The following is a 26,142-nucleotide window of genomic DNA, read 5'->3' on the forward strand; positions in this document are numbered from 1 at the left end:
CAAAACCCCAAACCCCCGGTCCATGTCAACTCCCATCCCATAACCTCCACGAACTCATTTAAGTTTCTGGGCACCTATATCTGCAATAATCTAAAGTGGCACATCAACGCAGACCACATCATCAAGAAAGGACAACAACGCCTATACTTCCTCAGACAGCTCAAAAGTTCAGAGTCCACAAACACCTCCTGGTCTGTTTCTATCAATCCATCATTGAAAGCATCATCACCTCCTCAATCACAGTCTGGTATGGAAACACTGACAGTCACTACACAGAATACAGCGCATTGTCTCCAAGGCCTCCAGGATCATCAACTCCCCCCTCCCCTCAATCCATTCCATTTACCTCCAACGTACCTCAAAACGGGCAATAAAGATCATCTCGGACCCCTCCCACCCAGCAAACCACCTTTTCCAGTCTTTCCTTTCAGGGAGGCACCTCAGGTCACTTGCTACAAAATCCACCCCCGCTTTAAAAACTGTTTCTTCCCCTCAGCAATAAGAACACTCAATTCCCTCCAATAACAGACAATACTAAGGACTTTTGATGTATACAGTGTCTTGTCTATGGTCTTTGTCTGTTCTTTTGTCTGTTCTACTAGAGGGGTGAACACGCTGGATCATGTCTACGCCAATATCAAGCACGCGTATAGAGCCATCCCCCTCCCCCAACTCGGCCAGTCAGATCATCTCTCCCTCCTGCTCTCTCCAGCCTACACCCCCCTCAGACGCAGTGCCAGGCCCACCATAAGATCTGTTACAACCTGGCCTGAAAATGCACTCTCCAATCTACAGGACTGCTTTACACAGACAAACTGGGACATATTCGAACACCAGGATCTGGAAACTCTCACAGAATCGGTGCTGGACTATATCAAGTTCTGCATCGGAAATGTGACTGTAGACAAAAACATACGGGTTTTCCCAAACCAGAAACCCTGGATGTCCAGCCAGGTCCGCACACTCCTCAGAGCCCGCGATGCTGCCTTCAGGTCAGGTGACAGAGCTCTGTACAGGGCTGCTCGAGCCGATCTGAAAAGTGGTATTAAAAAAGCCAAGGCGGACCATAAGAGGAGCATAGAGTCCCACTTGTCCAGCAATAATACACGGGAGGTATGGCGGGGCATACAAGACATTACCAACTACAGAGGCTGTGCCACAAAGTCAGAAGACCTGAGTGCGCCGCTGGCAGAAAAGCTAAATTGCTTCTTCTCCCACTTGGAAACATCACAACAGCAGCACTCACCTGCTACAGCCCTGTTTCGACCCTCACCTAGCTCCTGTACTACTCCACTCACTGTAACGGAGCACGATGTCAGACGGGTGCTCCTGGCAGTGAACCCCAAGAAGGCTACCGGCCCAGATGGAGTACCTGGTAAGGTGCTCAAAGCGTGCGCCCACCAGCTCACTGCCATCTTCACCAGAATTTTCAACCTCTCCCTGGCCCAGGCAGTTATTCCGTCCTGCCTAAAATCAGCCACAATCGTCCCTGTGCCGAAGAAGTCTACCATCACCAGCCTTAATGACTACCGTCCTGTGGCCCTCACTCTGGTAATCACGAAGTGCTTCGAGAGGTTGGTCCTCCAGCACATCAAGGACTATCTACCACCAGACCTCGACCCCCACCAATTCGCCTATCGCCAAAACAGATCCACAGAAGACGCCATCACCGTAGCTCTCCACTCTGTGCTGAGCCATCTGGAGCAGGGGCAGAGCTACGTCCGGATGCTCTTTGTGGATTTTAGTTCAGCCTTTAATACAATCATTCCGGACATTCTCATAGGTAAACTGGTCACTCTCGGCCTCCCCACTGTCACATGTGCCTGGATAAAGGATTTCCTCACCAACCGGCCCCAGACTGTGAGACTCGGCCCCCACCTCTCCTCCACTCGCAGGTTGAGTACCGGTTCCCCACAGGGCTGTGTGCTAAGCCCCCTCTTATACTGTCTCTACACCTACGACTGTAGTCCGGCCCACAACAACAACCGCATCATCAAATTTGCTGACGACACTACTGTGGTCGGACTTATTTCGAAGGGAGACGAGGCAGCCTACAGAGAGGAAGTCCTGAAGTTGACAACCTGGTGCTCAGAAAACAATCTGGCTCTGAACACCAGGAAAACAAAAGAGCTCATTGTCGACTTCAGGAGGCACAGCACCGACTTAGCCCCCCTACACATCAACGGCGAGTGTGTGGAGAGGGTCAACACCTTCCGGTTTCTCGGTGTCCATATCGCTGCTGACATCTCCTGGACGGACAACACGACAGCGGTCATCAAGAAGGCTCAGCAGCGGCTGCATTTCCTGAGGGTCCTCAGGAAGCACAACCTGGACTCTAACCTGCTGCTAACCTTCTACCGCTCGTCCATCGAGAGCCTGCTGACATACTGCATTACAGCATGGTATGGCAGCTGCACCATGGCAGACAGGGAGAGGCTTCAGAGGGTAACCAGGACAGCGCAGAGGATCATTGGCTGCCCTCTCCCCTCCCTGATGGACATCTACACCTCCCGCTGCCTTAGCAGGGCAAAGAAGATCATCAAAGACAGCTCCCATCCTGCGTTTGGACTGTTCGACCTGCTGCCCTCTGGAAGGCGCTATAGGTGCATCAAATCCAGGACAAACAGACTCAGGAATAGTTGCTTTCCGAGAATTATATCTACCATAAATTCAAATTCACACATGCACTGACTACACCGCCCAACACGGACTTCCATCTGTATATATGTATATATGATATATGTATATATGTCCCCCCCCCCCCCCATCTCCCTTCTGTTTTTTGTTTTTTTTCTGTTTCTTGTTTTTTTTGTGCTAAATTGTATGTATGCACTGAGTACGAGCAGCTTTCAGTTTCACTGTACATGTATAGTGACAATGGCATATATATATATATTTTTGCACTATGTATTGTTGTTGAGATTTGTGATTTGTGATGTGGTATGGATGAACTTTATTACTGTGAAGTTATTAGTGTTAATGTGACTAAAGCAGTGTACCATCATGTACCGAACCCAAATACCACCAACCCTAGTCGTGTGGCAAATAAAGATTCTATTCTATTCTAATTCTATTCTATTCTATTCTATTCTAACTCATGTCTGTAGATCATTAGGTTGTTTGTCTGGAATTCCAGTCCAGTGGTCTGATCAGGGCACAACCACATCTAATATAATAGATGCTGCATTCTACTTTATATTGTCTGTGAGACCTATTGCAGACCACTGAACAAGCTTCTCAGAAAATCAAATGGCTACTGAGGCTGGAGGAAAGGCAAGAAGCGGTTTATTTTCCCTTTCACAACTCCTATGCTGTGTGTTATGGTTTAATCAAAATAATGTATAGATGATTGGACTCATTATAGACTATCAAGATTATCTTAGACATTCAAGTTGAATTCAATTTACTTTTATATATGTATTTTATAACATGCTGAAGGCATTTTAAATGTGAAAAAAATACACTACTGAGTACCAAAATTAATTTTAAATAAGGATTTTTTTTTAATTACATATATTATGTTGCACGGTATGCCTTCATCACAAGGTGATAAACACTATGGCAGTTCTTTTTGAAACAAAACGAACTACCATAGTGGAAGCAATAGACTTCTTGGAGTGGAAGCAATAGACATTAGGCAGGGCATTCCCTCATAGTGGTGTTTTGGCATTTAAACTAGCCTCACAAGATTCCAACACTGGCAAGACTGCATTCCTCCACTTACCAGAAAAGTCAGCTTGCCAATATTAGACCAGGGAAAGTCGTACAGCAAATGCCGGGCATTGTGAAGCTCCTGTAAACACAGGACCCACAGAAAGTATATAAATGAATAATATTATTCAACTGCATCAAAATTTACAAAATCGATCATAATAGAAATTATAGATGAGACTTAATAATTAACATTAAACCTTATATCGATTTATACTACCATCTTTATATGTACCTGATAGATATGCATGCCTTTCAAAGTGAGCCCAAGCACCACTGAAGGATGCTCTTCCTTCTTGTCCTGTAATGTAATAAATTATTAGCATGAGCAAAGGCAAAATTGCATTTACAATGTCAAGTTGTAGAACTGATTAATTGGGAATATAATAGCAGGCCACTATTATGTGCAGTTCTATTTGCTCTACTGTAGCATGTGGAGTCTTTGGAGGGGGTGCAGAAGAAGTTTACCGGGATGTGGCCTGGGCTGGAGTGCATTAGCTATAAGGAGACATTGGTTAAACTTGAGTCATTTTCTCTGAAGCGTTGGAAGCTGAAAATTATGAGAGGCTTTGACAGGTTAGATAGTCTTTCTCCCAAGATGGGAATGTGAAATATGAGATGACATAGGTTGAGTGTTAGGAGGAAAAAGTTTAAAGAAGTTGTGCAAGGCACATTTCTTTTTTACACAGAGAATGATAGGTGCCTACAACATGCTGTCAAGGGAGTGCTAGAAGCAGATACAATAATAAAGATTTAAGAAACATTTAGATAGACACACGGACAGGCAGCAAATGCAGGAATAAAGACCTTAATTTAAATTGGCATAATGATTGGGGTGGACATGGTGGGACAAAGGGCCTGTTCCTGTGCTGCACTGTTCTACTTACCAACATAAATTTTGGACCAAATTTCTGCACAACACCAAAGAATTTCAACAATTAATTGTCAATGGTGAAGATGTAAGCAGAACAAGCTATTCACGTGACATTTTATAATATGTCATCATCCTCAAACCTACACAAATTGACTTGTTTGGAATTATTAGATTGTATGATAGGCCAACCTTTTTTGCCTTAGGCATAACACTCTTAGCTGTATGTATGTGTGCACATGATGTTGTTGGCTTTTAAATCTATAAAACCACGCAGCTCACTAACATACAACACTGGCAATATCACCTTGATCCATCATAATATTTAAGTTAAGGTACATAGTAACTTAGAAATAAGAAAGGAATCACAGATTCCAAATAAAGAATATCAATAATTTCAAAATATTTGTAAAAAACAACAATTTTGGAAATTTATTTGTGGAAAGCAAACCAAAATGGATGTTTCATCTCAACCCATGCTGAATTATGAAGGATTTTATTTTGTAATCTTAGATTTCATGCAGTTTTTACTTGTTTTTTTAAAATATAAATGAGCTAGATTGGCAAGAGTATTGCAAACTTGATTGGTTCAGGTGCGAAGGAAATAAAAATAGATTCATCCGTTAATCCTAATGAACTAACTGCTTTAAATGAAAATTGCCACATAATGCCAATTTTTATTCCTTGAAGATAAAATACATCAATTTCAAATGCACGTGGTCAGTTTAAAGCATTCTTGACAGCAATACAGAAGGAATGTATTTTACATAATCAGCAGCTTTCCTCTCACTGTTAGCACAAAAACAGTGCCGCAACACAAATAATTTTCAATCCAGCCCACTGCATTTGTTCTCATTCAACATCATATAAAAATCAAATTTATATCAACACAGGGCAGTTTAAAACATGTATTTATTTTTTTTCAAAAGAATGGTATATTTTTGTAAAACAGAGGAACTACAGCAAGAAAATGATGAAAACCAGCATGTTTGAAATTGCAGGCAAGAAGTGGGATGGAGGTTTAAAGAGAATATCTGTGAGAGTTTGGAGACAAAGAAAATCCAGATGTCAGCTGAGCTGTAAACAGGGAAATGAATGAGGCCAGCAGAGAGAATAAAGTGCAGGAACTGTGAGCTGCAGAATACAGAAATACTGAATAGATTAGGGGTCAACCAAGGAGACAGAAATATACGAGTTGATGTTACAGCTGGATGACCTTACAACTAAACTGGACATTTCCAACAAACAGAAAAGGCTGGTTTCCTGAAATTCTTGAATTGAATAATGAGTCCCTCTACCACAGAAACCTAGGTGGCCAATTTCAACCTGCCAAGACAGAAAATGTGATGTTACGTGCTACACCTGCATTGGCCTCATCCAAATAGTATATAAGGCAATTGACAGAGAGTTCAGAGTTAGGGAGGGATGGAAAATTAAGCTAACAACAAATTGTACTTACTTTCTGAAGCCGGTAGTAATGAACAGGCACATCCTCTAAAAGACAAGCCTCTTTAATAAACCTGAGCATCCCCTCTTTAGGAGTCAATCCACGCTGCTCTCTATGCATTTTTGGAACATGCTTCAAAATATATTCACAGCCCCTTTTGCTAATTACCTACGTACAAGAAAACAGATATTACATTTTTTTGTTAAAATTCTAAACACCACAATGAAAATGGTCAATAACAAAATAGAGAATGCTGAATCTTTTCTGCAGGTTAGATAACCTGTGTAGAGGGAGAATTAGAATTAACATTTCAGATCACTGACTTCTCATGAGAACTGGAAAAAAAGTGAGAAGGTTAAACTTAGTGGAGAATCAAAATCTGCAGAATTTTGCATCTGAATTAATATATATAGGAATACATGTTATATATAGTAGACAGTGCCCTCCATAATGTTTGGGACAAAGACCCATCATTTATTTATTAATTAATCACATTGTCAGATTTGCTGTGTCCCAAACATTATGGTGCCCTGAAATGGGGGAACTATGTATAAACAATGCTGTAATTTCTACAGGGTGAAACGAAAATGTATAAAAATGGCCTTAATTAAAATCTTCAACCACATGTGATTTTTTCTATTACAAATCTCATATTGTGGGGTACAGAGGCAAATAAATAAATGATGGGTCTTTGTCCCAAACATTATGGAGGGCACTGTAATCAAGTTTCCTCCTACATGCCAAAGATGTGCGGGTTTGTAAGTTACTTGGCCTCTGTAAAATTTCCTCTAGCATGTAGGGAGTGGATGTAAAAGAGGATAACGAGGAACTATTGCAAATGGGTAGATGGTGTTTCCATGCTGTTTCACTGAACTGGTTATTGGTCATGTTTCATTGATAACACCTGTGAAAAATGTGAAATGAAATATAACACAATGGATCTTGTTTACTCTTTTCTAAATAAATAATTTAATTATTTATTTGCATACGTTTCAAAAGCAGGAACGTATTAGCTGAACAAACCATCTGAAACCTGTTCTGACATTAAGCACTCTTCCTTTCCCTCACAGACAGCAATTCAAGCTGAGGAAACCAAAATGAATGCAACATTTTCAGTTGTAATTACATGCAACAATCCAAATAATTACAACTGATTTTGTTCATTCCACTTACAACGAATATTTTGTTAATAAGAGTAAGATAAAGATTTGGGTTTCAAAACTATCCTCTATTATATGCAATAAAAGTGTGACAAGGTAACGATGCACATTGAATTCTGCTTCTGACCTCTGTGTAACTACATTTACTCCAGGTTTTTGTATCTATCTTACATTTCAATAGTTCAATATATATTTGCATTTAACACTACCAAATCAGGAATTAATGTCAGGCTCCTTGTACTTATTGGTTCAATACTAGTAGAGATGATACATTGTGAGCACTACACAAATCAATGAGCTTAAATATGTGTTATAATCTCTTTTGCTGTAACACAGCAACACTGCATTACTAAATCTTTAAGAAGAAACTGCAGATGCTGGAAAATCAAAGGTAGACAAAAATGCTGGAGAAACTCAGCGGGTGAGGCAGAATCTATGGAGCGAAGGAAATAGGCAACGTTTCGGGTCGAGACCCTTCTTCAGACTGATGTGAGGGTTGGGGGGGGGGGGTAGAAGAAAGTAAGAGGCGGAGACAGGGGACTGAGGGAGAGCTGAGAAGGGGAGGAGAAAGCAGGGACTACCTGAAATTAGAGGACTCAATGTTCATACCGCTGGATTGTAAACTGCCCAAGCGAAATATGAGGTGCTGCTTCTCCAATATACGGTGGGCCTCACTCTGACCATGGAGGAGGCCCAGAACAGAAAGGTCCGATTCGGAATAGGAGGGGCAGTTGAAGAGCTGAACCACCGGGAGATCAGATTGGTTATTGCGAACTGAGCAGTGGTATTGGGCGAAGCGATCGCCAAGCCTACGCTTGGTATCAGCGATGTTGAGCATCTAACACCTAGAGCAGCAGATGCAATAGATGAGGTTGGAGAAGGTGCAGGTGAACCTTGCCGCACCTGGAAAGACTGCTTGGGTCCTTGAATGGAGTCAAGGGGGTAGGTAAAGCTACAAGTGTAGCATTTCCTGCGGATGCAAGGAAAAGTGTCAGGAGAAGGGGTGGATTGGGTGGGAAGGGACGAATTGGGGGGAGGTAGAGGGGAGGCAGGGAACAGGGGGAAAAGCAGTGGTAGGGGGGGGTGGGGTACGGCGGGGGGGCAAGCGGGGGGTGGGATCTGTTGGAGGAAGGGAGCATGACCAGGGAATGGATCAGGGGGGAGGGGCCAAGCCTGCATGGGTTGTCGGGAGAACAAGGAGCAGTTGTTTATAAAGCTAGCAAAGCATTGGAGGTGGATGGGTGGGAAGGGACGAATTGACCAGGGAGGTACGGAGGGAGCAGTCTCTGCGGAAAGCAGACAGGGGAGGAGATGGGAAGATGTGGCCATTGGTGGGATCCCGTTGGAGGTGGCGAAAATGTTGGAGGATTAGTTGTATTTGACGGCTGGTAGGGTGGAAGGTGAGGACAAGGGGGACTCTGCCCTTGTTACGAGTGGGGGGCATGGGGAGTGAGAGCAGAGTTACGGAGTATAGAAGAAACCCTGGTGAGAGCCTCATCTATAGTAGCAGAGGAGAACCCCCCGTTCCCTGAAGTATGAGGACATCTCCGATGCCCTGGTGTGGAACACCTCATCCTGGGTGGAGATGTGGCGTAAACGGACGAATTGGGGGTAGAGGATGGCATGGAGTAGACAAAGAGCGTGTGAGGCGTCTTGAACATAGGTAGGGAGGGATTTAACCGGGGGGGGTGGGGGGGGGGGGTAGGGTGGAGTCGAGGTATGTGGGAATAAGTTTGGTGGGACACGAACAGACACAAACCTGTCTGCCAGGACAGTCAGGTTTGTGGATTTTGGAGAGAAGGTAAAATCGGGCCATGCAGGGAGCAACGATGAGGTTGGAGGCTTGGGAGGGCAGGGGGACGGAAGTGATGAAGTCAGTGAAAGTGCTAGAGATAGCGGCCTGGTGCTCGTCTGTGGGGTCATGGTCCAAGGATAAGTAGGAGGAGGTGTCTGAGAGTTGGCACGTAACCTCAGCCTTGTAGAGATCAGCGCGCCAGACTACCACGGCACCTCCCTTGTCGGCAGGTTTGATCACCCAGTCTGAGTTGTTGCAGAGTGAGTGGAGGGCTGTACATTCAGGGGGGGAGAGGTTAGAGTGAGAAAGGGGAGTGGAGAAGTTGAGGCGGTTGATGTCCCGTCGGCAGTTTACAATAAAAAGCCGGAAGATGGCCACGAGGGAGAGTCGAAGAGATGGGGGTCCGTTGGAGACGGGAGAAGGGGTCATCACTGGGGCGCGAGGACTCCTTCCCATGGAAAAACGCTTTGATGCAGAGGCGACGGAAGAAGAGCTCCACATCATGGCGGACGCGGAACTCATTGAGGTGGGGACGGAGGGGAACAAAGCTGAGGCCTCTGCTGAGGACAGACCGTTCAGTATCCGAGAGGGGGAGGTCAGAAGGATGGTGTACACACGGCAAGGAAGGGGGTTGGGGCCAGAGGAAGGCAGGTGAATGGACTGAGGCCGAGGCGATGCTGGGCGGGGGTGGTGGGTGGTCAGGGAGGAAGGGGGTATGAGGACTATAGTGTGGGTGGGGAAGAGCTGGGGTCATGTGGTTTGAGGGGGAAGGGGAAGACCCAGTGGAACAACCAAATCATTACTAAATTATCAATTACTAAATACAAATGCATTACAAAATCATTAGGCAACAAATCCCTTGGTAATTCACAACCATAAAGACTATGGACATAAGCTTATTCTTCAAAAACATTAAATACATGGATAAGCACTGACCAACATTTACACTCAGATCTACAGAAATCATTGTATTTTCATACAAGTTCCATGCAGGTGCCCAAAATAATTTCTCCCCTTTTATTCTGCATTGTCAGATTTTATCTAGTTATGAGCCAATGGGTGAAAATTCCTTAAAACAAGCTTCTAGTTAGTAGGGAGAGCAAGGATAGATTTATGAAGATAGATATGCTAAGGTTGAAAATTGCAGCAAGTTTGAAAGAGGACTCAATACCTTGTCCAGAGTTGTAACCCAGTGGAATGGGAGCCCACATCTGATGTATTTGCCTGACAGCTGAACTGAGTTCAAGGACACATATGCAAATGTGTTTCAGGAAATTAAAAAGCCAAATTATGGTCAAGAAATAAAAACTGCAGATCCTTAAAAGGATCCGACTTAAAAAAAGTAGCTGCAAAATAAATGCTTTTCCTTTGGTTTTAAACCAAACCTGGAGCTAGTATGATAGAAACATAGAAATTAGGTGCAGGAGTAGGCCATTCGGCCCTTCGAGCCTGCACCGCCATTCAATATGATCATGGCTGATCATCCAACTCAGTATCCCGTACCTGCCTTCTCTCCATACCCTCTGATCCCCTTAGCCACAAGGGCCACATCTAACTCCCTCTTAAATATAGCCAATGAACTGGCCTCAACTACCCTCTGTGGCAGAGAGTTCCAGAGATTCACCACTCTCTGTGTGAAAAAACGTTTTTCTCATATTGGTTTTAAAGCATTTCCCCCTTATCCTTAAGCTGTGATCCCTTGTCCTGGACTTCCCCAACATCGGGAACAATCTTCCTGCATCTAGCCTGTCCCCCCTTAAGAATTTTGTAAGTTTCTATAAGATCCCCTCTCAATCTCCTAAATTCTAGAGAGTATAAACCAAGTCTATCCAGTCTTTCTTCATAAGACAGTCCTGACATCCCAGGAAGCAGTCTGATGAACCTTCTCTGCACTCCCTCTATCGCAATAATGTCCTTCCTCAGATTTGGAGACCAAAACTGTACGCAATACTCCAGGTGTGGTCTCACCAAGACCCTGTACAACTGCAGTAGAACCTCTCTGCTCCTATACTCAAATCCTTTTTGAGGGAGGGGGGGAGAGAGAGAGGGGGGGAGAGAGGGAGAGGAGAGAGAGGGGGGGGGAGAGAGAGGGGGGGAGAGAGAGGGGGGAGAGGGAGAGAGGGAGAGAGAGAGAGAGAGAGAGGGGAGAGAGGGAGAGGGAGGGAGAGGGGGATAGAGAGGCAGGGCTGGCAACTCCCATGCATTGAGCGTGAGAATCACGCATTTCACCAAATTCTCACGCTGATCACAAATTTCTCTCGCTCTGTTGTGAGAAATTCTGTGATCAACGAAAATTTCAAAACTCATATCAACTGCATGGGCCGCGGGTGTTGGAAGCAGAAGCAGCGGCGGGGACAGATGCGGACGGGAGCGGGGCTGGCGAGTGTTTGCTGGGCTGGCGAGTCGCTCACTGCAGCTCCGGCCATGGAGCAGCCTCAGTGCAAGAGTCCCGGGCCGTCGGAGGCGTCCAAGTGTTGCGCCGCTGCCGTGACGGTCTCTGTGCCGAATTCGCCTACGTGACAGGCATGGATCAGGCTGCAGCCCGGTGCATCCTGGAGGACAACCAGTGGCTGCTGGAAGTAAGTACCAGGCACTGGGTAGATACGGTGGAAGATAGTGGACTTCAAATGGGGGTGGTTGGTGAAAGCATCCTGCTTGCCTGCTAGATTTTCACTTACTGTAACTGCAGGAAAAATGTTCCCGATGTTGGGGGCGTTCAGAACCATGGGTCACAGTTTAAGAATAAAGGGGGGGCCAGTTAGGACTGAGATGAGAACAAACTTTCTTCTGATTTTAGATGAATAGCCATGTTCATATTGAATGGCAGTGCTGGCTCGAAGGGCCGATGGCCTATTCCTGCACCTATTTTCTATGTTTCTATGCTTGAGTATACGGCAATAAAACTCGATCACATGATTTTGAAGCATTCATGCATGGTGGAGGTATAATGTAGTCATAGAGTGATAAAGTGTGAAAACAGGCCCTTCGGTGCAACTTGCCCACACCCGCCAACATGTCCCAGCTACGCCACCTGCTTTTGGTCCATACCTCCAAACCTGTCCTATCCATGTATCAGTCTAACTTTTTCTTAAATGTTGGGATGGTCCCTGCCTCAACTACATCCTCTGGCAGCTTGTTCCATACACCCATCACCCTTTGTGTGGATAAAGTTACCCCTTAAAAAGTTACCTTTTAAAAATACTTCATACAAAAAACATTGAAATCATACTTCTACAGTGCACTAAAACATGATTTTAATACATAAAATTTCAAAAGGTTCCTACCCTGGGAGGGGGGACACCCTTCTTCCACACCCTTCTTCCACACCCTCTCCCCACTCGGTTACACCACTCCCTCACCGGGTACCCCCAAATGATCAGTGATCGCACAGCCTCCCCCCTTTCAAAAACACTCCAATCCAACTTAAAACATATATATTGCATTCAAGTGTAAGTTAAAAGACTTGCTACAGTATGCACCATATTGCACAATTTCAAGCTGAAAAATGCAAATGTCCCGTACTAATGGGAGAGGGACACCCTCCTCCTCCTCCTCCTCCCCCCCCCCCCCCCCCTTGCTTGCTACGACTTTCACAAGTAAAGTAAACAGGATGAAGCAGAAACTAATACTTATGTAAGTTTCTATAAGATCCCCTCTCAATCTCCTAAATTCTAGAGAGTATAAACCAAGTCTATCCAGTCTTTCTTCATAAGACAGTCCTGACATCCCAGGAAGCAGTCTGATGAACCTTCTCTGCACTCCCTCTATCGCAATAATGTCCTTCCTCAGATTTGGAGACCAAAACTGTACGCAATACTCCAGGTGTGGTCTCACCAAGACCCTGTACAACTGTTTTCCATATATGTATGTAAGAGTTCACTGGTTTTAGATTTCATATTACCTTTTTGTTTTTGCATCGATTTATCTAAATAAGGGTCTAAAACGCAGTTAAAGTCTCCTCCAATTATAACATTTTGATAATTAAATTCTGCAATTATATTCAGAATTTTATTAAAAAATTGAGGGTTATCAAAATTGGCCGCATATATGTTTACCAGCGTAATTGGCGTATTATTGATCTCTCCTGCTACTATAAGGTATCTCCCTTCCTTATCTGAAATAGTATTCTTTGATTTAAATGGAATTCCTTTGTGAATAATAATTGCAGTACCTCTGGATTTGGAAGTGAATGAAGAGTGAAATGTTTGGCCTATCCAGTTCGCCCTCAGTCTCGTCTGATCTTGATGTTTAAGATGCCTTTCCTGTAGAAACGAAATGTCCATGATGTATGATTTCAACTGAGCTAGTATCTTGCTCCTTTTAATAGGTTAATTAATACCCCTTATATTCCAACTACATAGTGTGATTACTTGTATTTTCATACAAGTTCCATGCAGGTGCCCAAAATAATTTCTCCCCTTTTATTCTGCATTGTCAGATTTTATCTAGTTATGAGCCAATGGGTGAAAATTCCTTAAAACAAGCTTCTAGTTAGTAGGGAGAGCAAGGATAGATTTATGAAGATAGATATGCTAAGATTGAAAATTGCAGCAAGTTTGAAAGAGGACTCAATACCTTGTCCAGAGTTGTAACCCAGTGGAATGGGAGCCCACATCTGATGTATTTGCAGTATAACTATTTAAACATTTAACAGCTGAACTGAGTTCAAGGACACATACGCAAATGTGTTTCAGGAAATTAAAAAGCCAAATTATGGTCAAGAAATAAAAACTGCAGATACTTAAAAGGATCCGACTTAAAAAAGGTAGCTGCAAAATAAATGCTTTTCCTTTGGTTTTAAACCAAACCTGGAGCCAGTATGATAGAAACATAGAAATTAGGTGCAGGAGTAGGCCATTCGGCCCTTCGAGCCTGCACCGCCATTCAATATGATCATGGCTGATCATCCAACTCAGTATCCCGTACCTGCCTTCTCTCCATACCCTCTGATCCCCTTAGCCACAAGGGCCACATCTAACTCCCTCTTAAATATAGCCAATGAACTGGCCTCAACTACCCTCTGTGGCAGAGAGTTCCAGAGATTCACCACTCTGTGTGTGAAAAAAGTTTTTCTCATCTCGGTTTTAAAGGATTTCCCCCTTATCCTTAAGCTGTGACCCCTTGTCCTGGACTTCCCCAACATCGGGAACAATCTTCCTGCATCTAGCCTGACCCCCAAAAGAATTTTGTAAGTTTCTATAAGATCCCCTCTCAATCTCCTAAATTCTAGAGAGTATAAACCAAGTCTATCCAGTCTTTCTTCATAAGACAGTCTTGACATCCCAGGAATCAGTCTGGTGAACCTTCTCTGCACTCCCTCTATCGCAATAATGTCCATCCTCAGATTTGGAGACCAAAACTGTACGCAATACTCCAGGTGTGGTCTCACCAAGACCCTGTACAACTGCAGTAGAACCTCCCTGCTCCTATACTCAAATCCTTTTGCTATGAAAGCTAACATATCATTCGCTTTCTTCACTGCCTGCTGCACCTGCATGCCTACTTTCTTTTTTTATTTTTTTTTTTTTTTTTTATTAGAACTACGGTAAATTACAATACTACACATCACATATATCTTAATACATTATTTGTACCTTAAAGAAAAAGATAGAAGTAAAGAAAGTAAAGAAAGTGCGCAAGAGTCGTGAAGTGCAAGAGTGTTGGGAAAAGAAAGCCCCTTAGAAAAGAAGTTAGAGAAGGAAGTAAAGTGAGAAAGTAGACCCTAGAAAAGAAAGAAAAAGAAAATAGGAAATATCGCTCTATTATAACATTAAACTCTGCAGAAAGGGGACTACCAACCAAGTCTGTTTTTTGTTGTTTTACCTCCCGTTACCAGGTCCTGACACCATTTATTTATTTATTTAAATTACTATTGCACCTCATACTTGTAATAGGTCCAGAAACATAGACCATGTCTTTTGGAATTGGTCTGCTTTACCTGCTAAGAGGAATCTCATCTCTTCCAGATGTAATGTTTCAAACATATTTGATATCCACATTTTTATTGTTGGTGTGGGCACATTTTTCCAGAATTTAAGTATAAGCTTTTTTCCCATTATTAGCCCGTAATTAAATAAATTCTTCTGGAACACGTTTAGTTCAGGGTTACCTTCCAATATTCCAAAAATAATCCATTCTGGTTTTGGTACCAGTTTTATTTTGATTAATTTTGAAAAAATATCAAATATTTCATACCAGAAGTTTTGGATTTTTGTACAAAAAACAAAAGAGTGCGCTATGGTAGCTTCTTGATACGGGCATTTATCACAGATTGGTGAAACATTAGGGAAGATTTTATTTAATTTCGTTTTTGAATAATATAATCTATGTAATGTTTTGAATTGGATGAGCGTATGTCGTACGTTGATCGAACATTTATGCACCTGTAGTAAATGATTATCCCTGCTCTCTTTTGAAATTTTTATAGCTAATTCTTGTTCCCAATCTCTTCTAATTCCATCTGTTGTGGATATTTCTATGTTTAAAATGATATTATATAGGTACGATATTAGATTAGCTGATTCCGCCTTTGTCTTCATTGCTTCATCGAATAAGTTGGAAGGCATATTATGATAGTCTTTTGTGTGTTTTTTCAGATAATCACGAATTTGAAGGTATTTAAAATATTGGTTATTTTTCAAATTATATTTCAGTTGTAGTTGTTGAAATGATAGTAATTTTCCCAATTGATACAGATCTTCGAGCGTTTTGATTCCCATTCTTTCCCATTGTATAAATGATTTGTCTATGATTGATGGTTTAAACGATGGATTATTGACTATTGGTATTAAAAGAGATAGGTTTCTTAATTTTAAATTCTGTTTTATTTGTTTCCATGTTCTAATTGTGTTATGTATAATTGGATTTTTATTATAATTGTTATTATTCAAATTTATTGGTGAGAGGATAGTCGCTCCTATATTACTCGGGGAGCAGTCCCCTTTTTCCATTACCATCCAGTCCGCCTGCTGGGCAGAATTGTCCAGCAGGTGAATCATATTTTTAATATTTACTGCCCAATTATAATACGTAAAATTAGGGAGCGCTAGACCCCCCAACTCCTTTCGTTTATTAAGGTGTGCTATTTGTATTCTATGGGACTTATAATCCCATATAAAATTTGTAATGTCTGAGTCCAATTTTTTGAAAAACTTTTTGGGGAGATATATAGGTATTGATTGAAATAGGTATAGGATTTGTGGTAAGAAAATCATTTTAATAGCATTTATTCTGCCCATAAATTCCAGAATTTAATCAAATTATTTAATTTCTTGAGTAAGGGATTATAATTGGCTTTAAACATATCCTGGTAATTTCTAGTAATTTCAATTCCCAAATATTTGAATTTTTCTGTAGCTATTTTAAAGGGGAATTTCCGGAGATGTGTTGAGTCTTTTGGTTTTATCGACATAATTTCACTTTTGTTCCAATTTATTCTATATCCTGAGAAGGATCCAAAGTCCTCAATTAAATTTAATATGTTTGGTATACTAATTTGTGGTTTTGTGATGTACAGTAGTACATCATCAGCATATAGGGATATTTTATATTTTGAATATTTTGTATTATAACCATAAATATCCGGGTGTGTTCTTATTTTTTCAGCAAGGGGTTCAATTACCAAAGCAAATAACAGCGGTGATAATGAACATCCTTGTCTATTGCCCCTTGATAGTTCAAATTTCGAGGATAATATATTATTAGTTAATATTCTAGCCGTAGGTTTGTTATATAATAGTTTTATCCATGCGATGAAGTTCTCTCCCAATTGGAATTTTTGCAATACTTTAATCATATAATCCCATTCTACTTGATCAAACGCTTTTCTGCGTCCAGTGAGATGATAGATAACTCTTGGTCGTGAGATTTATGTGAGTGCATTATGTTAAGCAAACGTCTCAAATTATTGAATGAATGTCTCTTAGATATAAATCCTGTTTGATCTCCATTTATTAGTCTACTAACGTACCTGCTAAGTCTACTGGCTAGTGTTTTCGCTATTATTTTTTGATCCGTATTTAACAAAGCAATAGCTCTATATGAACCTGGTTCTTCTATATTTTTATATTTTTTAAGTATTAATGTGATCGTTGATTCTGCTAATGTTTCGGGTAAGCTTTGCTCTTTAAAAGCATATGTGTACATTTTCTGTAAGCGTGGGGTAACTATGTCGTAAAAGGCTTTATAAAATTCAATACTGAATCCGTCTGGTCCTGGTGTTTTTCCATTCTTTAGTGTTTTTATTGTGTCTTCTATCTCCTTAGAAGTAATTTGTGCTCCTCTTGTTCCCTCAATTCTAATTGTGGGAGGTTACAATTTTCCAGAAATTCTGAAACTTTATTATTATCTATTGACGTTTTAGATGTGTATAGATTCTGGTAAAATTGAGCAAATCTTTTATTGATATCCTTGGGTAATGTTAATAATTCCCCTCTATCTGATTTAATCTTTAGTATTGCATTCTCTTTTTCCCGTTTTTTCAATTGGCGTGCTAGAAGTTTGTAGGGTTTGTCCCCGAATTCGAAGTGTTCTTGTTTTGTAACTTGAAATAGTGTTATAACTTTCTCTGACAATAATTTATTTAGCTTGAATTTCAATAGTAGGATTTTATTATGTTCATCCATAGTTGGATCTTTAGCATTATCTGTATCTAATTGTTTTATTTGTTCTTCTAAATGTCTTTGTTCATTCTTATTCTTTTTATTTTGATCAGCTTGAAATGAAATAATGACTCCTCTAATAAATGCTTTGAAGGATTCCAATAATAGCGTGGGGGATATATCTGGTGTATCATTTATCTCAAAAAAAGGTCCATCTGTTTTTTTAGATATATACTCCCTTGTGGGTCTTTTAAACTTTGCGAATTAAACCTCCAGAACGATTTATTCATAGACATTCCTTCTAATTTTAAAACAAAAGTTAACGGAGAGTGGTCTGAAATCGCATTAATGTGGTATTTAGGGTTCATAGTATGCGGAATTAATTTTGTATCCACAAGAAAATAGTCTATCCGTATGTTTTATGCACCGTTGAATAAAACGAATAATCCCTTCCCGTTGGGTTTGCAATCCTCCATACATCTGCTATATTTGTGTTTTCCATATATGTATGTAAGAGTTCACTGGTTTTAGATTTCATATTACCTTTTTGTTTTTGCATCGATTTATCTAAATAAGGGTCTAAAACGCAGTTAAAGTCTCCTCCAATTATAACATTTTGATAATTAAATTCTGCAATTATATTTATATTTATATATTATATTTTTATTAAAAAATTGAGGGTTATCAAAATTGGGAGCATATATGTTTACCAGCGTAATTGGCGTATTATTGATCTCTCGTGCTACTATAAGGTATCTCCCTTCCTTATCTGAAATAATATTCTTTGATTTAAATGGAATTCCTTTACGAATAATAATTGCAGTACCTCTGGATTTGGAAGTGAATGAAGAGTGAAATGTTTGGCCTATCCAGTTCGCCCTCAGTCTCGTCTGATCTTGATGTTTAAGATGCGTTTCCTGTAGAAACGAAATGTCTGTGTTGTATGATTTCAACTGAGCTAGTATCTTGCTCCTTTTAATAGGTTCATTAATACCCCTTATATTCCAACTACATAGTGTGATTCCTTGTATTTTCATACAAGTTCCATGCAGGTGCCCAAAATAATTTCTCCCTTTTTATTCTGCATTGTCAGATTTTATCTAGTTATGAGCCAATGGGTGAAAATTCCTTAAAACAGGCTTCTAGTTAGTAGGGAGAGCAAGGATAGATTTATGAAGATAGATATGCTAAGGTTGAAAATTGCAGCAAGTTTGAAAGAGGACTCAATACCTTGTCCAGAGTTGTAACCCAGTGGAATGGGAGCCCACATCTGATGTATTTGCCTGATGTATTTGCAGTATAACTATTTAAACATTTAACAGCTGAACTGAGTTCAAGGACACATATGCAAATGTGTTTCAGGAAATTAAAAAGCCAAATTATGGTCAAGAAATAAAAACTGCAGATCCTTAAAAGGATCCGACTTAAAAAAGGTAGCTGCAAAATAAATGCTTTTCCTTTGGTTTTAAACCAAACCTGGAGCCAGTATGATAGAAACATAGAAATTAGGTGCAGGAGTAGGCTATTCGGCCCTTCGAGCCTGCACCACCATTCAATACGATCATGGCTGATCATCCAACTCAGTATCCCGTACCTGCCTTCTCTCCATACCCTCTGATCCCCTTAGCCACAAGGGCCACATCTAACTCCCTCTAAAATATACCCAATGAACTGGCCTCAACTACCCTCTGTGGCAGAGAGTTCCAGAGATTCACCACTCTCTGTGTGAAAAAAGTTTTTCTCATCTCGGTTTCCCCCTTATCCTTAAGCTGTGACCCCTTGTCCTGGACTTCCCCAACATCGGGAACAATCTTCCTGCATCTAGCCTGTCCCCCCTTAAGAATTTTGTAAGTTTCTATAAGATCCCCTCTCAATCTCCTAAATTCTAGAGAGTATAAACCAAGTCTATCCAGTCTTTCTTCATAAGACAGTCCTGACATCCCAGGAAGCAGTCTGATGAACCTTCTATGCACTTCCTCTATCGTAATAATGTCCTTCCTCAGATTTGGAGACCAAAACTGTACGCAATACTCCAGGTGTGGTCTCATCAAGACCCTGTACAACTGCAGTAGAACCTCCCTGCTCCTATACTCAAATCCTTTTGCTATGAAAGCTAACATACCATTTGCTTTCTTCACTGCCTGCTGCACCTGCATGCCTACTTTCAATGACTGGTGTACCATGACAACCAGGTCTCGCTGCATCTCCCCTTTTCCTAATCGGCCACCATTTAGATAATAGTCTGCTTTCCTGTTTTTGCCACCAAAATGGATAACCTCACATTTATCCACATTATACTGCATCTGCCAAACATTTGCCCACTCACCTAGCCTATCCACCTTGCAGTCTCCTAGCATCCTCCTCACAGCTAACACTGCCCCCCAGCTTAGTGTCATCCGCAAACTTGGAGATATTGCCTTCAATTCCCTCATCCAGATCATTAATATATATTGTAAATAGCTGGGGTCCCAGCACTGAGCCTTGCGGTACCCCACTAGTCACTGCTCGCCATTGTGAAAAGGACCCGTTTACTCCTACACTTTGCTTCCTGTTTGCCAGCCAGTTTTCTATCCACATCAATACTGAACCCCCAATGCCGTGTGCTTTAAGTTCGTATACTAATCTCTTATGTGGGACCTTGTCGAAAGCCTTCTGGAAGTCCAGATACACCACATCCACTGGTTCTCCCCTATCCACGCTACTAGTTACATCCTCGAAAAATTCTATAAGATTCGTCAGACATGATTTACCTTTCGTAAATCCATGCTGACTTTGTCCAATGATTTCACCACTTTCCAAATGTGCTGCTATCCCATCTTTAATAACTGACTCTAGCAGTTTCCCCACTACCGATATTAGACTAACTGGTCTGTAATTCCCCGTTTTCTCTCTCCCTCTTCTTAAAAAGTGGGGTTACGTTTGCTACCCGCCAATCCTCAGGAACTACTCCAGAATCTAGAGTTTTGAAAGATTATTACTAATGCGTCCACTATTTCTGGAGCTACTTCCTTAAGTACTCTGGGATGCAGCCTATCTAGCCCTGGGGATTTGTCGGCCTTTAATCCATTCAATTTACCCAACACCACTTCCCAACTAACCTGGATTTCACTCAATTCCTCCAACTCCTTTGACCCGCGGTCCCCCTGCTATTTCCGGCAGATTATTTATATCTTCCTTAGTGAAGACGGAACCAAAGTAGTTATTCAATTGGTCCGCCAAATCCTTGTTCCCCATGATCAACTCACCTGTTTATGTTCCCTGCCAGTTTTCTTTCATAATCTATTTTTCCTTTCCTAATTAAGCCCTTTGTCCTCCTCTGCTGGTCTCTGAATTTCTCCCAGTCCTCTGGTATGCTGCTTTTTCTGGCTAATTTGTACGCATCATCCTTCGCTTTGATACTATCCTTGATTTCCCTTGTTATCCACGGATGCATTACCTTCCCTGATTTATTCTTTTACCAAACTGGGATGAACAATTTTTGTAGTTCATCCATGCAGTCTTTAAATGTCTTCCATTGCATGTCCACCGTCAACCCTTTTAGAATTAATTGCCTGTCAATCTTGGCCAATTCACGTCTCATACCCTCAAAGGTACCTTTCTTTAAGTTCAGAACCATTGTTTCTGAATTAACAATGTCACTCTCCATCCTAATGAAGAACTCAACCATATTATGGTCACTTTTGCCCAAGGGTGCACGTACAACAAGACTGCTAACTAACCCTTCCTCATTACTCAATACCCAGTCTAAAATAGCCTGCTCTCTCGTTGGTTCCTCTACATGTTGATTTAGATAACTATCCCGTATACATTCCAAGAAATCCTCTTCCTCAGCACCCCTGCCAATTTGATTCACCCAATCTATATGTAGATTGAAGTCACCCATTATAACTGTTTTGCCTTTGTCGCACGCATTTCTAATTTCCTGTTTGATACCATCTCCAACTTCACTACTACTGTTAGGTGGCCTGTACACAACACCCACCAGCGTTTTCTGCCCCTTAGTGTTTCGCAGCTCTACCCATACCGATTCCACATCCTCCAAACTAATGTCCTTCCTTTCCATTGTGTTAATCTCCTCTCTAACCAGCAACGCTACCCCACCTCCTTTTCCTTTCTCTATCCCTCCTGAATATTGAATATCCTTGGATGTTCAGCTCCCAGCCTTGGTCACCCTGGAGCCATGTCTCCGTGATCCCAACTATATCATAATCATTAATGGCTATCTGTACGTTCAACTCATCCACCTTATTACGAATGTTCCTTGCATTGAGACACAAAGCCTTCAGGCTTGTTTTTACAACGCTCTTACCCCTTATACAATTATGTTGAAAAGTGGCCCTTTTCGATTTTTGCCCTGGTTTTGTCTGCCTGCCACTTTTACTTTTCACCTTGCTACCTATTGCTTCTACCCTCATTTTACATCCCCCTGCCTCTCTGCTCTTGTACCCATCCCCCTGCCACATTAGTTTAAATCCTCCCCGACAGCACTAGCAAACACTCCCCCAAGGACATTGGTTCCATTCCAGCCCAGGTGCAGACCGTCCTGTTTGTACTGGTCCCACCTCCCCCAGAATTGGTTCCAATGCCCTAAAAATTTTAATCCCTCCCCCTTGCACCATTTTTCAAGCCACGTATTCATCTGCAATATCCTCCTATTTCTACTCTGACTGGCCCGTGGTACTGGTAGTAATCCAGAGATTATTACCTTTGAGGTCCTACTTATAAGTTTATCTCCTAGCTCCCTAAATTCATCTTGTAGGACCTCATCCCTTTTTTTACCTATATCGTTGGTGCCAATATGCACCACAACAACTGGCTGTTCACCCTCCCCCTCCAGAATGTTCTGCAGCTGTTCAGTGACATCCCTGACCCTTGCACCAGGGAGGCAACATACTATCCTGGAGTCTCGTTTGCGGCCGCAGAAACGCCTATCTATTCCCCTGACCATTGAATCCCCTATTACTATTGCCCTTCCACTCTTTTTCCCCCCCTCATGTGCAGCAGAGCCACCCATGGTGCCATGAACTTGGCTGCTGCTGCATTCCCCTGATGAGCCATCTCCCTCAACAGTTTCCGAAATGGTATACCTGTTTAGGAGGGAGATGACCGCAGGGGACTCCTGCACTACCTGCCTATTGCTTTGCTGGCTATTGGCCACCCGTTCCCTTTCTGTCCTCTTACCTTTTACCTGCGGTGTGACCAACTCGCTGTACGTGCTATCCACGACTTTCTCAGCATCGTGGTTGCTCCAGTATGAATCCAGCCGCAGTTCCAATCGTTCAATGCGGTCTGACAGGAGCTGTACACATTTCCTGCAAACGTAGTCACCAGGGACACCGATCATATCCCTGATCTCCCACATGTTGCAGGCTGAGCAAACCACAGGGCCAATCTCCACTGACATATCTTACTCCCAAATTAACTATATTAAATATTAAAAAACACAAAATTTTATCCTTTAAGCTTTACTAATAAATACTGTACACTTAACTCCACGAATCCTAAACCTGAAGGCAGAAATGTAAAAATGTAAACCCGGTCCTCTTCCACCAATCAGAGGCTTCCACCAGACTCCTTCTCTGGAACGTTGCCGATTTTGGTGTACTTACAGCGCAGGTACTCCTCCCCTCGCACCAACGGCTCCCTGGGCCTCTGTGAAAGCAAGCCCCGCGATGTATTTTATACTTACAGCGCAGGTACTCCTCCCCTCGCACCAACGGCTCCCTGGGCCTCTAGCAAACTACTTGAACAACATTGTAAAGGTATATTATGAAACCTTAGAATCACTTCATGACAGAATATAGACCAATAATTCATGAAAAAATTCAAAGAGCTCTGGACAACTCTTTGAACAAGTTGTCCAGTTAGTCTATTCTTCAAAGTGGGGTCTGGAAAGAGAAGGCAAGCATCGTCTTTACTGATGGGGAATAAAAGTGTCTGTGGACTGGATATCCTTCGTAAACACGAGGCGGTGGGGTCCAAGAAAGTGGAAATCCCTTCCTTCCCCCTTCCCCCCCCCCCCTTCCCCCTTCCCCCCCCCCCCCCCCCTCGCCCCCCTCCCCCCCCCCCCCCCTTCCCCCCCCCCCCCCCCCCCCTTCCCCCCCCCCCCCCCCCCCCCCCCCCCCCCCCCCCCCCCCCCCCCCCTTCCCCCCCCCCCCCCCCCCCCCCTTTCCCCCCCCCCCCCCCCCCCCCCCCCCCTCCCCCCCCCCCCCCCCCCCCCCCCCCCCTTTTCCCCCCCCCATTTCCCCCCCCCCCCCCCCCCCCCTTTTTCCCCCCCCCCCCCCCCCCCCCCCCCCCCCCCCCCCCCCCCCCCTTTCCCCCCCCCCCCCCCCCCCCCCCCCCCCCCCCCCCCCCCCCCCCCCCCCCCCTTCCCCCCCCCTCTTCCCCCCCCCCCCCCCCCCCCACCCCCCCCCCCCCCCCCCCCCCCCCCCCCCCCCCTTTCTCCCCCCCCCCCCCCCCTCCCCCCCCCCCTTTCCCCCCCCCCCCCCCCCCCTTTTTCCCCCCCCCCCCCTTTCCCCCCCCCCCCCCCCTCCCCCCCCCCCCCCCCTTTCCCCCCCCCCCCATTCCCCCCCCCCCCCCCCCCCCTTTCCCCCCCCCCCTTTCCCCCCCCCCCCCCCCCCCCCCCCCCCATTTGACATGAATACTATCATGAATCTGCCCATTTCACTTGACCGGTATCATCATCCTGAAATTTCCGATTCATTTCTGCTGTTTCCTAGTTCAAACTTTCATGTAACCTGCAGTTTTGGAAATCCAATGATTCAATGTGCATTGAAAAGTTAAGTGTTCTGAATATACACGTCACTACAGTCTGAAAAACAATGGTTAACTAATACAATCCATGATTCGAATGTCCTATGGAAAAATAAGTTTTATCTGGGAGAAAAAGTTCACTAACGAAAAATGATTGCTCTTTAATTTAGTAAAAATGACAGGAGAGTTTACAAAACCACTAGATTCTGAAGGGGGCATCTGATTATGTTGTGAGGATCGTCTCCCTCTCAACAGAACCTGGACTCATGTAGCTTACTTTCAGAAAAAAAGTGGTTACCCATGTAAGACAAAGACATTTTTGTCCAAGAGAAATGTAAATCCCTCGGGGTTCTCTAGCTCAATAGGTTATGGAGGCAAGGTTAATAAATATGTTGTTGTGCTATCTACGGATTAGCGGGAAAGTTGAGGCCAGGATCAGAGAAGCCATATTGCTGTTGAATAACGTAGTAAACTTAAGGGAGTTGTATCGCTTATTATTCACCTACTTCATAACTATTTTAAATTTACTTGCTATAATATATTTGCAAGTCCATTAAATGACTTTAGAAAGTTTATGCACATTACAACTGCTTCACCTTCATCATGTCTCTCTATCACTTTTATTAAAGGACTTTATTGGTCAAATGTGCTTTGATTTTAATATTTATTTATGCCAACCTTCCACCCCATAATTTTCCAAATGACAATATAATATTTCCCCCCAGATTAATGACACCATCTGGTCAGTTTATCTTTCACCCTTTTTTATGATGATATCTGAATCTCCAGATAATTCATCTCCTTCCATTCTGCATAGGGTATGTCATAAGCAACACCCACATGACTAGTAATGTATATGCTCGCAAGAAAGATTGATGCATTTGATTCATGTCTATTGAAGTATAGCTTTTTTTTGTAATTGTAAATCCTGTCAAATGTCATAACACACATTGGATGTTGAAAAGGACAAACCATTCAATGGGTGTAGTGATAACGTGTGTTCCACTCCATGAAGGGGACTGAAATGAGGCTGGCAAAATCTACTTGTTTCACTTCACTACCATATCAAAATAAAATCGGCACCCGAAACTTGACAGGACCTGACTGCATGTTGGATTGGGTCAGGTCGGATGTCAAATAAATAAAGACTTCAAGCTAATGCTGAATTGATCCAGATCAGGTCTTTGTAAATAAGAGCAGTGAAGCTTACTACTTTATTTAGAGCGTGGCTACCCAAGCCAAGCCTTACAGTACCTCATTTACTATGTTGAAGTTGAGTAGAGCTTCAAAGAAATTGACGTCCTTTAGGTTTATTTCAGATTTTAACTTTACAACCCAAAAATAAAATAAAATCTGTAAAATATATACCAAAAAAAAGTCTCATTCTGTAGCGTGGGACCAGTTTTAGAAACATCGTTTATTAGGTGTCTAAATTTTCTCTTTAATAACTATGATATAATTAATATACTTCAGTTTTTTCCAACAAATCTGCATCTTATAAGCCACATAGCAATTTTATTTACAGGATACCAAAAATGTTTGAAGGGAAAAAAGTAGTTTTGTTTCTGCAATATTTAGTCCAAAAATTTTTCAATCGGCAAATGTACATTTGTTCATCTCCTAGTAGTTTTGTTCTCAATGACCCTACTACTGTCAGGCCATCATAAAAAAAATATCCTAATTTTACCTCTGGTCTTTGCGTCACGTCCCATTAAACCAATTGTCTTTAAAAAAAAAAGCACCTGATTGATTCATCTTCTTGCCAAGTCTGGTCTATATGCAACTCCTGAAAGATGTGTGTAAGA

At 42.5% G+C, this 26,142-nt stretch overlaps 1 protein-coding gene across 3 annotated transcripts in view; it reads right to left on the reverse strand.

Annotated features, from left to right (window-relative positions):
• Nucleotides 1–26,142, reverse strand: part of zgc:172136 (uncharacterized protein LOC566376 homolog) — a 134,341-nt gene that overhangs the window by 32,365 nt on the left and 75,834 nt on the right. For all 3 annotated transcript variants that reach the window (XM_055639259.1, XM_055639260.1, XM_055639261.1), the window contains 3 exons: nucleotides 6,042–6,197; nucleotides 3,947–4,012; nucleotides 3,725–3,793 (listed from right to left, as the gene is read on the reverse strand). In XM_055639259.1, coding sequence (XP_055495234.1) covers nucleotides 3,725–3,793; nucleotides 3,947–4,012; nucleotides 6,042–6,197 — 291 coding nt within the window. The remainder of the gene's footprint in view (nucleotides 1–3,724; nucleotides 3,794–3,946; nucleotides 4,013–6,041; nucleotides 6,198–26,142) is intronic.

Source organism: Leucoraja erinacea, chromosome 8 (genome assembly GCF_028641065.1).
Source record: "Leucoraja erinacea ecotype New England chromosome 8, Leri_hhj_1, whole genome shotgun sequence".
Lineage (NCBI taxonomy): Eukaryota > Metazoa > Chordata > Chondrichthyes > Rajiformes > Rajidae > Leucoraja > Leucoraja erinaceus.